Here is a 15,194-nt window from a genome sequence, read left to right as displayed (position 1 = left end):
GAGACTTGTCATGCATTCATTTGCCCATTCTCAGATGGGGAGCTGAATCCTGGGTAATCTCTGCTGGCTCCTTAATCAGATTTAAAATTCTCAATGCTTCCTAAGATTATAGCTGTGTTATTACATTTCCTTTGCTATTTCTGTTTTTCTCTCTTGATATTTTGGTAGTTCTAGCATTTTAGAAACCTTTTATTTGTGATTCAAAACATAGTTATATTTTAGTAGTTCTTGCCCTTTTATTTTACCAAAGAGATTTAAAGGGTTAATTAAATCTTTATATTTAAATCTTTAAACCCTTGGAGACTCTCAAATATAGGCATTACTTAAAACTATTCTTAACTGTACTATTTTTGTATCTGTCATGCATATGTTTATGGCTCAACTAAAAATTAGTAAGTCCTTCCTAATTTCCTGAATTAGTTTGAGTTTGTTATCTTTTGTTAGTGTGATTATATTTTATAGGTACAGTTATCTTATAAAGAACTAGAGGCCTGATGCACGAAGATTCGTGCAAGAATAGGCCTTCCTTCCCCTGGCTGCCCACACCACCTTCGCTCTGGCCCGGAGCCGCCTTTCCACCTCTCACCTTGTCATGTTAATTTGCATATTCCCTCCTTATTGGCTGTGGGTGCCGCCATCTTTGTTGTGAAGTTATGGTCAATTTGCATATTCCATCATTATTAGATAGTATGCCAAGAGTTGAATTTAATTTAGTAACAATTAGAGTGTTCTAAGAGTGTCAAGATGTGCAGCTTTTTCAGCAGGAAGTGGTAATATGTGTCACTTGATTTACACCATAAATGGGGCTTAGCATATCACTTCTTAGTCACAGAATGGAAGAGCCAAAGAAATCTGAAAAATTCTAGTCTTCTTTCTGTCTTCTTTTTTAAAAAGTCAGGTGTCTTTTTTAAGGACAAGTTATATTTAAAGACCACTTGTTAGTCCACTTTTAAAAAAATCCCCCTATCCTATGTTGGATTTAACAAAACTAACATATTTGGCTGCCAGTGATCATTTCAAACTGTTGTTAAAGAGTCTTCTAAACGTACTTTTAAAGTGTTTTCCCTTCCAAACTTTAGACTTTCTAATTTCCAAACAAACAAAAAATAGATTGTAAATTTGAATATAAATAAAACAAAAATTAAATGGTTCTAACTTTATGCCATAAAATTGGTCCTTGGCAAAAATATGCTTTTATGAACTTAAAAAATGTCTTTTTGCCAAAGAGCAATGTCTTGAACTCCTTTTTTTTCAACCTAAGTAACATTGTTACCTTTTTTTCTAAATTTGCATACTTTCTCCAAGACCTTAATTTATTTTGGAAAAAAAAAAGTATTTTAAAACTTTAATCTATGACTCATATTTTTTCTTATTTCAGGAATCTGTTTTTCTAATTAGAGATTTTAGCCAATTATCATAAAGTCAGCTACTCTAAAATTTCGTTAATCTCCAGTTTAAAAGTCCACACAAAAAAGCATAAGCAAAATGTGGGTGTCGAAGTTTCAAAAATGGCAGAATCCATCTACATTGTATCTTCATCATCTATATGTTATACACACACACACACACACACACACACACACACACACACACACGATGACCGGTGCACAAAAATTTGTGCACTGGCGAGGGAGGGGGTATCCCTCAGCCCCACTTGTGCCCTCTCACAGTCTGGGACCCCTCCGGAGATAACTATCTTCTGGCTTAGGTCTGCTCCCCGGGTGGCAGATGGCACACCCGATCCCTCAGTGCCTGCCCCGCCGCCCCGGGTCATGCACACGGCAGGGTCGATCCGGGGGGTGGGGCGCCACCCCGGGTCAGGCACTCGGCACATATATATGCCTAAGTGACCATTTGACTGTTCAACTGGTAGTTATGACAAGCACTGGCTACCGGGGGCAGACGCTCAATGCACAGGCATGGAAACATGGAACAGACTGATGAAATCTCAGAGGGAAGTGGGGAGGGGACTGGGCAGGAAGAGATTAACCAAAGATCTTATATGCATACTAGAGGCCCGGTGCATGGATTCATGCACCAGTGGGGTCCCTCGGCCTGGCCTGCAGGGATCGGGCCAAAACTGCAGTCTGACATCCCCCGAGGGGTCCTGGATTGCAAAAGGGCACAGGCCAGGCCGAGGGACCCCACAAATCCATGCACTGGGCCTCTAGTTAATAATAAAAATCTAAGTAAGGAAGTGAACATACCATTTCTTAAAGTGGATTTTAATATTTAGGAAATTTTTTTCTGTTTCTGGGATATCTCTGAATTGTAAATAGAAAGACCACATAACCCACATTTTGATAGCCTGGGGTCACAGATGTTGTTTCCAAATGTCCTTTTGAAACAAAGTACATGTTTCAATTGTAAAAGTGCAGTGTTAAATTTCTGTTTCTTAATGTAGGTCAAAGGGGATTGATAACCCAGGTTTTTTCTTTGTGGATGTTAAACCCAGCATTGGAATCTTGCATTGTTGCCATTCACTGGGAGGCTAAATATCCCAGAAATCTGAAGTCTTTTTTCGTGTCTCTCCTGACTGCATTCAAATTGGATTTTTAAAAGAATTTCAGTGGGAAAGAGGTGTTTAAAACCTCAGTTGAAGGTCCCTGCTGTTTCTCCACCCCTGATTTTCCTGGGCCACTCAGCAGACTTTCCTTGGAGTAAGCCCAGCAGGTACACAGGCAGGAGACAGAGCTGTGTGTGTGCTGCACCACCCACAGGGCAAAAATGCAGCAAGTCACAGCTTATGCTGAAGGTCAGGACAACTGGCTGGCCCCAGAGAGTTAGTCTTAAGGCCAGGAAAAGTCCTTCCTACTCTTTCCCACACTGCAGCAATGGTATCCTTTCATTCATTCACAAACCCAGGGGAAACCTCCTTTTCTCCTGGACAGAAAAGGCTAGATTATTAATATCTGTTGGCTAATTTGACTTTAGTGAAAAATAATTTTGTGAATCTGTTCTCTTTCCATGTTAAATTGTATCTAATTTGTGGAATAAAAGGTGGCCCAATACTGGTCATTCCAAGATCCTTTTCCCTGTTAGGTCTGTTAGCTGTGGGGCTGAGTCTGGTTCAGAGTTTCTTTCCCTCTGTCCTGCTGGTCAAGCCCTCCCTCCAGTTGCACCACAGGTTTTGAGACATATCTGATAAGCTGTCTTTTCATAAGTGCTGACTTCATATCCTTCACTAGGCCTCACTACCGGGTCTCTGCCAGCTCTTGTTCCTGTGAATGGCCTCAAGTCCCACTTTATTTTCTCCTCAGAGGGGCAGGGCAGAGGCCCCTCCCCCACTCCCTTGTCCTGGCTCCCTCCTTCCAGCCTTTGGAATGAAAAATCAGAACTCCTTTGTTCCCCAACCAGAGCGCCACTCCCAGCAGTGACCAAATGTGTCTTCTTCCTGTTGCCCTTGGCCCAAATGGAAGCTCCTATTCCTCCAGGCACGGAAGGAAATGGCCCTGAGCCCCTGCTTAAAATCTGAGTAGCCAGCACTCCTTGCTCTAGCACCAGCCCCTGCTCTGCCCCCTCATTTTCTGAATTTGATCCAGTCTTGCTCTTGATCACAGGCCCTCTTTAAATGGAGCAAAGGTGGGAGGTAGTGCCTGCTCTGCCTCCCCACTAAATCTAGAAGGTGCCTTTCATCTCTAAAATTTGGTTTTTCTACTACCAGGAGAGAACGAGTGCCTCCATATCTCATTTTTCTAGATAAGTAATCATTGCTTTTTAAAAATTATGAACAATTCCAAGTATGCATAATATAAAACACTTCCACACCCATGTATCACCACGTAGTTTTAGAAACAATTACAGAGTTGAAGTGCCTCCCTAATCCCTCCTCTTCCATTTCTCTCCAAAGGTAACAGTTATCTTGATTTTGTTGATAATCATTCTCATGCATGTTTTTATATTTAAATTACACCTGGGTATATATAAAAATGATACATACTGTTGGTATGGGTATCTATTCAAATATGTTTTTATTGGTTTGGAGAGGAAGGGAGAGGGAGAGAAAAAGAGAGAAACATTGATGTTAGAGAGAAACATCGATCGGCTGCCTCCTGTATGCACTCCGACCAGGGAACAAATCGGCAACCTGGGTATGTGTCCTGACTGGGAATCAAACCAGTGACCTTTAGGTGCACATGAAGAAGCTCAATCAACTGAGCCACACCAGCCAGGGTGGTTCGGGAATTTTTGAAAATTTACAGAAATGGTTTGACTATGTAAATTTCTGCAGTTGCTCTTTTCACTTAACCTTGTTTTTAGATTCATCCATGTTGATAGGTATGGCTGTTGTTCACTGCTCATGAGTATTCCCTTGTATACCAAGGTATTCTCCTACTGTGGACATTTCCGTTGTTGCTAAGGTTTTGTTGTGACCCTTAAAGAGGAAGCCTCCTCAGGAGACATGGATATTTTTATACATGTCTGTTTGGGAAGACCTGATCTTTAAATGCCAAACTTCACTTTTAATCCTTTTTTGAATTGGTCTTTGTGAATCTGGTAAGTGGCCGTGTCTCTTAGGCCTCAGTACAAAGGGAAGACTGGACTCAACAATTTCTAAGGTACTTTTTTTGTACTGATTTTGGAGAGAGAGGGGAGGAGAGAGGAAAAAGAGAGAGGGAGAGAGATTTGTTGTTTCACTTGTTTATTCTTTCATTGGCTGATTCTTGTATATGCCCTGACCTGGGATTGAACCCACAACCTTGGCGTATGGGCACGGTGCTCAGACCAACTGAACTACCTGGCCAGGGTTCTAAGGTACTTTCTAAAAGGTCTAGAAATCTGGGATTTCTTTCACATTTGCTTTCCTCCCTTCTTATAAGTGTATAGTACAGTGATGGTGAACCTATGACACGCATGTCAGAGGTGACACGTGAACTCATTTTTTTGGTTGATTTTTCTTTGTTAAATGGCATTTAAATATATAAAATAAATATCAAAAATATAAGTCTTTGTTTTACTATGGTTGCAAATATCAAAAAATTTCTATATGTGACACGGCACCAGAGTTAAGTTAGGGTTTTTCAAAATGCTGACACGCTGAGCTCAAAAGGTTCGCCATCACTGGTATAGTATGTACAATGGGCTCATAAAAAGTAAAAATCTGTGTATATGTGTGTGTGTGTGTGTGTGTGTGTGTGTGTGTGTGTGTGTAATTCAAAATGAGCCTTTGAGTCCCTTGAGAATGTTTTCTTATAATTTGTATTACCTATTTTATTGACTAGATAAATATCAATGAGAAAACTGGCACTGCTGCTTTCAGCCATAAAACAATTAACAACAGGGCACATTCAAGAAACATGGAAGCAACGTTAGAGTCTTGTCTCCTGAACGTAGGTGTGGGGCTGCGTGGCGAGCTGGGAAGGCTGCATGCAGCCTGGTGGCTCATGGATTGTTCATGAGTTGGGATGACTCAGGGTCATGATTTTGAACATGAATTATTGTATAACATGCTGCCAAAAGACAGTGATGCTTTCTAAAAGGCGATCGAGAACGGAAGGGCCTTTTGACCCAAAATGTAATGCCCTTCAAAGCTATGTTTTTTGAGTTAAATAGTCCTTTTAAATGGAAAAAAAAAAAAGGCACTCTCTTACTGCAGGATAGGCTGTAATGTAGCTCTTGCTGCTGTTGATATGACAGCCCCTCCTTTGCAGTCTAATCATTTGGGGCTGGAGCACAAACCAGGCCTTTGGGACTGTGGCCTCAAGGACTCTCCTGGGAGTGATCACAGTTTAACCACAGAGATGTCGTCTTCGCTATTTGGGTTGCTCATTGTCCTTTTTTTATCTTCATTTTTCCTGCTTGGTGGCTGAAGACTAGGTGAAATTTCCTTCCAAGCAGTACTCTAGTTATCACGAAATGTAATGACATTCATGGTAATGTAGTAGGGATAGCTATTATGATTTGTCTGTTTCATATGGCTATGAATATGAAGTTGTATTAATTAGATAGATTTGAGTATTAGTCTAACAGATATTATGATTGATTCAACAGCTTTTCTGTTCTCCTAATTTTAGTAGCCTGTGGATCTGGAGGAGTGACCCAGCTCTGGGGAATGGGACTTGATTAATTCAAATTTAGGATAGGTTTTGATTAATTGAATCTTGCTAACTGACTAGGCAGTGATTGGTTCAGGAACTCAGCCTTAGTTCCTAGAACATGACATGCCCGTGGTTATAAATCTGGTTATAAATCCAACAATGAGACTTGAAGGAAAGGTCGCTGGAGGCTTTGGGGAAACAGTTCTTCACTTTTAAGAAAGTTACACAGGAAGATGATCTCTTTTCTTCTCGGTATTGCTGTTGTGGTCAGGAACTGCTATCAGTCAGAGGATGCAACTGATACTCCCAGGAGGGTAGAGCCAAAGGAGATGCAGAGAAATGAGCCGGAACTACTGAATCGAGCCATCTCCAAACCCCAGCTCACCACTGGGCTTGTTATATGAGTCAACAAATTACCTTAAGATAGTTTGATTTGCAGTTTCTGTTGCAGCAGAAAGCATCCTATTTGATATAATTGTCTTATTATTCTTATGAGTGGTTATTCTTTTAATCTTGGAGTAGCCTCAGAAAGTTATTTTTCCTTTAAAAAGTAAAGTGATTATTAATCTACTATATATTCTGCTGATATTGTTGTCGAATTAAGTGCAATATAAAGATCTTCATTCTTTTACTGTAATAAGATTTCTCAGCATCCGTCCTCTTGTTACTATAGTGAATGAAGAACACGTTGGACTTCCATGGTTTTCCTAGCTCTCTCCACACGTAGCAGCATTTAACCTTTATGCGATGTTGTAAGCATATTTAACCTTTCACTTAGTATCTACTGTGTACATGTTTCTGTGTGCAGCCTGACTGGCAGAGAGGATGGAGCTCTTGCTTGATGTGAGACCAATTCAGAGCAATATGTTAATAAGCCAGATAACACAGGATTGAATTACTGGCCAAAGGCAGGCCTGGGAGAAGCGATGGACATGGCTGAGTAGACAGCTGAGGAAGGAGGGAGGGGGAGAAGAACTGCATGGGTGGAGAGGCATCCTCAGAGAAGGCTGCCCAGTGAGGTGGCCACGCACACGCAGAGGGGAGGACGGGTGCAGGCCCCTGCGAGGAACAGAGGCCTAAGGGAGAGTGGCGGACGTAGTGTCAGGAGAGCGGTGTATCCAGTGGAAGAGGCTGTGTTGCCAGACTGAGGGAGCTGGAAGTTGGATCCACAGCCCCTTAAGTAGTGAGGTGGCATTACCTCAGGGATTGCTGAACGTTATTTTCACGGTGTTGGGCAGGGGAATGAGACCAGGGAGAGAGGTGGGCACAGCATCCTGGGAAGCTATTATAATCCTTCCGTGATGTGACATGATCTGCAGGATAATAGAATCTGGATGTGTAATATCTTACATTTATATGGAGTTTCAGAGTCCCCACAGCACAGTCATACACGTTATCTAATTTGCCTGTTAGATCCTCTCCATCTTTTTTAAGGATGAGGAGGATATAGAGATTCAGAGCAATTAATCAACCTCCGAAAAGTTGTTAATGACAGGCCCTAACAGACAGTCTGGGTCTTTTAACTTCCAGGTTCTGTGCTTTTCAATAATAATATAAACAACATTTTCCATTTTTAGTGAAATTCAAGTTGTGTTAATTTGACTGTGCTCTACAGCATTTGTCTATCAACTGGCTCCTGACAGGCGCAATAAACAAAAGCTAAATACCAGTTCACAACTCTTACAAACATTGAAAACAGCTGAATAGTGAAAAGATGGTTAAGTTTCCCAGATAATGGTAAAACCTCCTCAGATAACAGAAAGGTAATCCTTCTAACAAATACAAAAAACAAAAGGCTAGGTCAGTAGAAAGTTTCCTAAATGTTTAAATGAATGAGAGTAACTGAGACTTTAAGGGAGCTTCAAAATGGCTTTGTTGAATGAAGGTGGAAAAGTTGCCCAAGACTCCCAACTACAGGCAAAAACAACATTGGAAGAACAGGAGTTACAATCTCAATGAGCCAGAATAAGGAAAGTATTCATATGGACAGGCATTTGATATACATCATCTCTTATGTAAACTGTGAATGAACTATTAAATGATGGAATGTTGGATAGTAGCCTTCCAATTGAGAAAGTTAATTTTCCAGCTATACAGTCTACATTTTAAAAGTCATGGATTTTTCTTCTTTTTTTATTATGGTTTAAACACACACACACACACACAATTTATCCTCTTAACCATATTTGTATATGTATAGTTCAGTAGTCTACAGTTCAGTAAATATAGTCACATTGTTGTCAAACAAGTCTTTAGAGAGTATTCATCTTTTGCAAATCCTAAAGTAGTATGCCCATTAAACAACTACTCTCTTTTTCCTCTCTCTCCATCCCCGGGCAACTACCATCCTATTTTCTGATTCTATGAATTTGGAAAATTATGATTTTTTTAAATGTTAATATCAAGAAACTTTAATTGAATACCTGCTGGGCACTGTTCTTAATGTCTGGACCAAAAAACCATAAAGGATAGCTGCGAATTCCTCGAGGGTCTTTGTTACAGTGGACTCAGAAATGTGTAAAAAGATAAATCACAATAAAAATCAGTACGTATTAAATCGTAAATGAGTGAGGGCCACAGTAAAATCTGTGTGATGCTAACAATAATATCTATACGGTTTTGCTAAGTGTTGCCCCTGCTGCTGCTGACCCTGCAGTAGTGAGGTACCCTGGAGGAAACATGAGCCAGATAACCTGGGATACTGGGTCTCAGATCGTCCTTGCTAACAGTAGTGGTGGTTATTAGTGAGGGAACGGATATTGAGATGTTGCCCTACTCGATTAGCTGGGGTGTGATAGTTGTCTATTTCAAGATCCACAAAAGTACCTAAAAAGGGTCCTGGGGGGAAAGTGCCACACAAAGAAGGGGGAAAACCCACTTGGTTTAAGCCTAGGTATTATATGAAGCTGGAGCTAGCAAGCGGCCTTTTGGGGTGTTCTCAATGTTGATATATAGAAACGTTGTGTAGCATAGCCTTTGAAGGCTCTCCCCACCCCATAGGTAACTACAGTTAATGCTTAAGTCAGTGTAGAGGATACATAATTGACATGTGTGTTTTTTAAATGTCTTGGAAACCACTTCCCAGGGTTCTGTATAGAATGCAAAAGAATAGAAAAATTTAAAATAAAGCTTGAGTAGCCAGATGATGAAGATTTAGCAAACTGCAAACCGAGTTGTATTCACTAACAGGTCCCATTAGAGAAAGAGCGGCAGCTTGTTCCTGACAGAGCGTGCTGATAATTGTCCAGGACTTTGTGGTGCTTTGTAGTTGAAACTGCTAAATAAGTATTGAGCCGCCATAGTGGGGAAGAAATAGGTGAGGGAGGGGTTGAACTTGGAGTGACCACCTGAGCCCCAAATGACTTTCTCATGCTACCTGGCAGGCTCAGTTGAGTGCTTATTAAGTTTGGCTTCATATTAGAATTACTTACCTAGAGAGCTTTGAAAATTACTAGTGCACAGACCTTACCCTTGGCCATTTAAGTCAGAATCTCACAATTTGGGGAAGGGAGCAGGCCTAGTTATAAGGGGTTTTTGTTGTTAACTTTTGAAGTTTCCCAAGTAATTCTAAAGTGCAGCCAGGGCTAAAACTATTTTAGTTATTTCAGCTCTAGCCAGTAAGATGTGGGGAACATTTATTAAAATGTATGTAAAATACTTCTTAACTGTATAAAATAAATAGACAGGCTTTCCCATCCCTGCCCTCAAATGGACAGGGTTTTTGTTTGTTTGTTTGTTTGTTTGTTTGTTTTGGGGTTTTTTGTTTTGCTTTTTGCTTAGCCAGTTGCAGATTCTAAAGAAACAACTGGAAGGGAGATGAGGAAGACATTGTGAAGAGGTCCCATGGCTGTCTTTAGGGACAGGCTGAGCATAGGAGGGTAGGGGATAGGAAACATTGTTTATATGTATTTCAGGAAGTAGAAAATATGGCATGTTCTCAATCTATCCAATTTATGTAACTTTGAGGGATGTCGTCCATTTATGTCAAAATAACAACACACAAAACATTGCATTTAACATGTGTAGGAATTCTTTGCAGAGTAATTCCTTTCTTCAGCCTGGATTCAGAGCAGACATACCATTCACACCCTCTTCTGTGTTCACATTTTCCAGGGCGTTGGAGAACTTTTTTTTTTCAATAGAAATCTTTATTCTTTTTCTAATAAGACTTGGATTACATTTGAAGAAATTTAGCATGTCTTTCTTTTTCTGGCAGGAATTGATTTTAAAATCAGAACGATAGAACTTGATGGAAAGAAAATTAAGCTTCAGATATGGTAAGTAAATATATATATATATATATATATATATATATATATACTATATACATACATAAGAGTTTCTACTTTAGTTAGGAATTGAATGTGGGAATTAAATGTGCATTGTGATAAGTTAGAGCTATTCTGTGGTAGCTGAAACATCTTTTCTTTGTCAGAACCAAGGGGAAATGGGTAAGTATTCACAGGTCTCTCTACCAAGAGTGGGCAGGTAAGGAATGGTATCCTCACCAACTTACAGCCAGAAGAGATCTGAGAGCTCATTCTTCCCAAATGCTAATTTTATCGGGAGGAAACTAAATTCCAGAGTGTATGTTACTTTTTCACTGTAGTTGTTGCAGCTGTGAAATCAGATAAGGCTTAGTAGTCAAGTGGTAGGAACCCTAAACAGGAAGTACAGATCTAGGTTCTTGCCAGGACTACCTCTAAATTGAGGACGTGGAGCCAGTTGCTTCCCTTCTTAAAGCCTACTTTTCTTCATTTGTAAACTGATTGATTAAACGGATGATATCTGAGTTCCCCTCCAGCTCTGATATTTTATCATTTATTTGTATATGTCTTCTCATTAAATAAAAAAATAAATGGGGAATTCTAGACTAGCAATAGGGAGAAAAAAGTCATACTTCTCATCTCTCATGTTGCAATATGCAAGCAAAGATCTCCTTAAGACCACCCAAATCTGACTGGTTTATTCCTGAAGAATCTGTCAAACTGCAGTGAATAAATATGGTTCTTTCAGATTGCCAGGTTGAATATTTTTTGCTTGAACTCAGAAACTCATCGATTCATTTTTTTAACCTCCTATAAGCTGGTTTAATTTTTTTCAGTACAGGGCCTTCCATGGTGAGCCATATAGAATTGGAGCCTTGGGAAAGGTTTTCGATGTGTACTGGTGTAATGTGTGATGATGACAGTAGCAGACATAGCTTAGAAATTGAGAGCTCCACAGACTATCCAGGGTAAAATAGTAAAGTAATATATATGAACTTATTTTTTAGGCTGATTTTCTTCCTTGAATCTCAGGATGGGAATAGAATGAGAGCATTGTATTGAAATATACTAGCACCTCTTTTACAAAGGAGGAGACCAGGATTTAGGGTGGTTAGTGAGAAAGCTCTGACGACAACCCAAATCTCCCGGAGCATCATGTCAGTTTTATATATTAGCATAGTCGTTCCCAGTATCTGTCACTGGGAAACATTTTGAAGGTTACCACAGGCTACCCTTTTCATCTACAGTGGGGCCTTGACTTACGAGTGTCCCGACTAACGAGTTTTTTTGAGATACGAGCCATCTCTTAGCCGATTTTTTGCTTTGAGTTGCAAGCTCAAAAAAATTCGGGTTACGTACGAGCCAGCTTCAGATACCCCACCGCTAGTTGGTGCAGCGAACGTCACAGTGATTTGACATACGAATAATTTGAGTTATGAACTCCATCACGGAACTAATTAAACTCGTAAGTCAAGGCCCCACTGTATGGGTATTTAGTAAGAAGCCAAAGATTTTAAAGATATAAAACAGTGTTTTAGGGAGAAAGTAAAGAGAATTTCTGATTCTGTGCTTATGTCCTGATCATAACAATAGCGCATGTTTCTAGGCGCCTGTGGGTGATTAGCTAATTAGAGTTTAATATAACAGCAGGGCACTGCTTATGGGTGCTCTCAGCAGCAAATGGTCTCTATCTAGTCTTCACAGCCTGCACTTAATATGGAAGGGTTTCCCCTCCAGCCTCACTGCAGAGCTGTTTCTAAATCAAGTAGTGTGTTAGAATCAATAATATGTTGGTCTGCTTAAAGGTGCTTGGCTTGTATTTTCTCCATGACTTCTTTGCCATGTGCCAAATAAGTGCCCTGTATAGCTAATCCTGATCAGTGACAGAAGGGTTAGGTAAGATGACTGAGGTGAGGTCTGGCCCTGCACTAAACAGTCGAGATGTAGGTGGCTTGAGTCTCATTCAAGGGTATGAGCTGGTTAGTGGCAGAACTGGGACCACAGCCCACCCCAGCCCATTTCCTCTACTGCAGAATAAGGTTGCTGATAATAACACACACTGGGCTGTGGTGGGCATCATCTGAGACTGTCTTCTAAGGTTTACATAAATATTAAGGGATTTATTATTAAGGGACTTATTAATGTTTTTAATTTATTATATTTCCCTTAGGCCTTCATCTCTTGTTTGGGTTTGGTATGCATTAGATTTCTAGTATATTTTCACAAGTGCCTCTTTCTTCCCTACAGTTAAATTATACAATTTAGTTTGTCTTAGTAGCACAGGGAGTGAATTAGTTCTGCTGGTAAGTAGCAAATTTAGGAATATTGATTTTACCAGATATCAAGTAAATTTGATCTGCTTTACAGGGACTTACTTCAATAAATGTAATTGGAAACATTTGTGTTTTTTAGAATGTATTCTAATGGTACGCCATCAGCTAAAAAGCAAGAATATATGAAAGCTCATGTAACTTTGCAGTGTTGTTCATGTTGGAAAGTCTTTGGAAACATTGTCAACCATTATGTGTTAAACTCCAGGTTCCCGTTTAATTACGGGTTCCATTGCTAAGAAAGTTCTCGAGGAGACCCATTTTAGTGTGCTTGGCTAAGCAGAACTTACACAGTAATAAGTCCAGCCCAGTTGCTTTCTTTGTACAGAAATCAGACTTTCGCTCAAGAGAGCAAAATGCCATAATCATTAGGCATTTATTAAAACGATTGTAACTACCTCTAGGAGTCCAAGAATTTAGAACTATTCTGTTCTCCCCCAATATGTATTTGACTAATTCAGCATGCCGGTTGCTAGCAGGCCATGGATTTCCCTGTTGCTGCTTTTATCATCAAAGTCCAAGTTTTTCGCACAAGTCATTGTGAGCTCTTGACAGGCTCCCGTGGCCACCACCGCCTCCAGCTCACAGACACACACAGGCTCCCTTTGTATCTTATTCCCCTCCCCTGAAACCACTGCATTTGTGAGCAGACCAGAATGATCTCTCCTCAGTGTTGCTGATGATGTCTTTTAAAATTGCTCTCTCCTTTGTTTAAAATTTTAGGGACACAGCAGGTCAGGAAAGATTTCGAACCATCACGACAGCATACTATAGAGGAGCCATGGTGAGTGTGTTTGGGGATTTTGCAATTCTTCAGGGGAAAGTAAAACATGAATATTCATTTGTCAAGTTTATAGGATTCAAGCTAAAGTCTATCTAGTACAGGGGGGAACATATTGTTTTTTAAAATATATTTTTATTGATTTCAGAGAAGGGAGATGGAGAGAGAGAGAGAGAGAGAGAGAGAGAGAGAAAGAGAGAGAGAGAGAGAAACATCAACAATGAGAGAGAATCATCTATTGGCTGCCTCCTGCACGCCCCCTACTGGGGATCAAGCCCGCAACCTGGGCATGTGCCCTAGACCAGAATCAAACACAGGACCCCTTGGTCCACAGGCAGATGCTCTATCCACTGAGCCAAACCAGCCAGGGCGGAAAATAGGTTTTTTGATGTGAAAATAAAATGTTTTCTGTTTAGTAACTATATAATTTGCCATTAGTCTTTATAATATTAATAGGTAATTGGCTTGTAGGTGTTTTAGAACTCCTACAAACATCCTGAGTGATTGTATGTTTTTGTGATTTTTCCTTTTATTAATACCTTTGCCACATCTTAGCAAACCACAAGCTTTGTGACTAAGTATTCATTGTTTGCACCCTCTCATCATTCAGCCTTGCCCCATCATTCCTTACCTCTCACCAGGCCCCTTCACCCACTCCTAGTGGCTCAGCTCTCTAGATGCTCCTCCATCAGTGTTTTGCCAGCTGGCCAGGAAGTAGCTGAATGATATGTGACTCTCTGAGGTTTAGAATCTGATGAACCTTAACTACCAAGTCCTTCTTTTGCTACATAGTAGCCTTATCCTTGTTATCATAACCTCACCCCTTGGCTAATTTCCATCCTAAGGCCTCATCTATACAGCCCAGCTATATTCCTTGTTGGCTCAGAGGAGATTCTGTGTGTTGCTGGGAGTACGGTGGTGAATAAGGCAGCTTAGAAGCAGAGCTGTACTGAACCATGCCTAGAATGTCAGGCCCAGACCAAGGCTTTCTCTCTGGCTTTCAGGCCTAATCCAAGCACTAGTTGGAGCTTTGAATTTTGATGAAACTCAGTGTCCTCAGAGAGTTTTAGAGGGCTGAGTAATTGAGTTCATGAAGCTCAACCTAGACAGACTGCGGGGTACCAGCTGCCATCATATCCATCTCATTGTCTAAAAGACTTGTGTTCCTGGGAGTAGTGTCAGGGTGACAGCTGTAGGGGTGAGAAATGTCCCCTTTTTAGGAAGATGTGATCTGAATCCACTGATCCCTTTATCATCATGCTGTCCTCCATTCCTCCTCCACTGCTACTCACCCTCTATTTGAGTACCAGTAATTCATTCCCACAGAAATATTGGGGATTTCTTTTCAAAGCTTTATCACCTTGACACTACACACCACTAAGCACTTTATATGTATGTATTCCTCACACTTTCATGATTATGAAAGGTCATCATTTTAAGAAAGATTTGTCAGCTACTCTCTATTTTGCTTAGATTATAATCAAAGGGAAGGGACTTACCTTGTCCTGCCAGGAAGAAGTTTGTTTGTTTGTTGTCTGTTTTCCCCAGGAAGAATTTTAGGAATAAATAAGAACATTTTAGTAGGGATGATTTAGAATAGTTTACAGGTAATTTTGATTATACATACAAACTTTTCTATTGGCCAGTTTGTTATTTTCCATGAGTGATGTATTGATACCACTTGCCTGTTTGTTTTCACTAGAGAGTGGGCAGGAACTCTTGGAGTGTGGAGCTTGTTTCCTTGGATGTCTAACTCTAGTTCATGGTATAAGGAAAG

General features: G+C 40.3%; 1 protein-coding gene across 1 annotated transcript in view; it reads left to right on the top strand.

Annotated features, from left to right (window-relative positions):
- The window catches only part of RAB8B (RAB8B, member RAS oncogene family), a 62,771-nt gene that overhangs the window by 34,006 nt on the left and 13,571 nt on the right, over nt 1-15,194 (top strand). Inside the window, exons 2-3 of the mRNA XM_081094459.1 lie at nt 10,255-10,315; nt 13,360-13,420. Of these exons, the coding sequence (XP_080950585.1) occupies nt 10,255-10,315; nt 13,360-13,420 (122 nt within the window). The remainder of the gene's footprint in view (nt 1-10,254; nt 10,316-13,359; nt 13,421-15,194) is intronic.

Source organism: Myotis nattereri, assembly GCF_964212035.1.
Source record: "Myotis nattereri genome assembly, chromosome: 1".
Taxonomy (NCBI): Eukaryota; Metazoa; Chordata; class Mammalia; order Chiroptera; family Vespertilionidae; genus Myotis; species Myotis nattereri.
The sequence above is the reverse complement of the archived record's forward strand: the minus strand, read 5'-3'. Positions and strand labels throughout refer to the sequence as shown.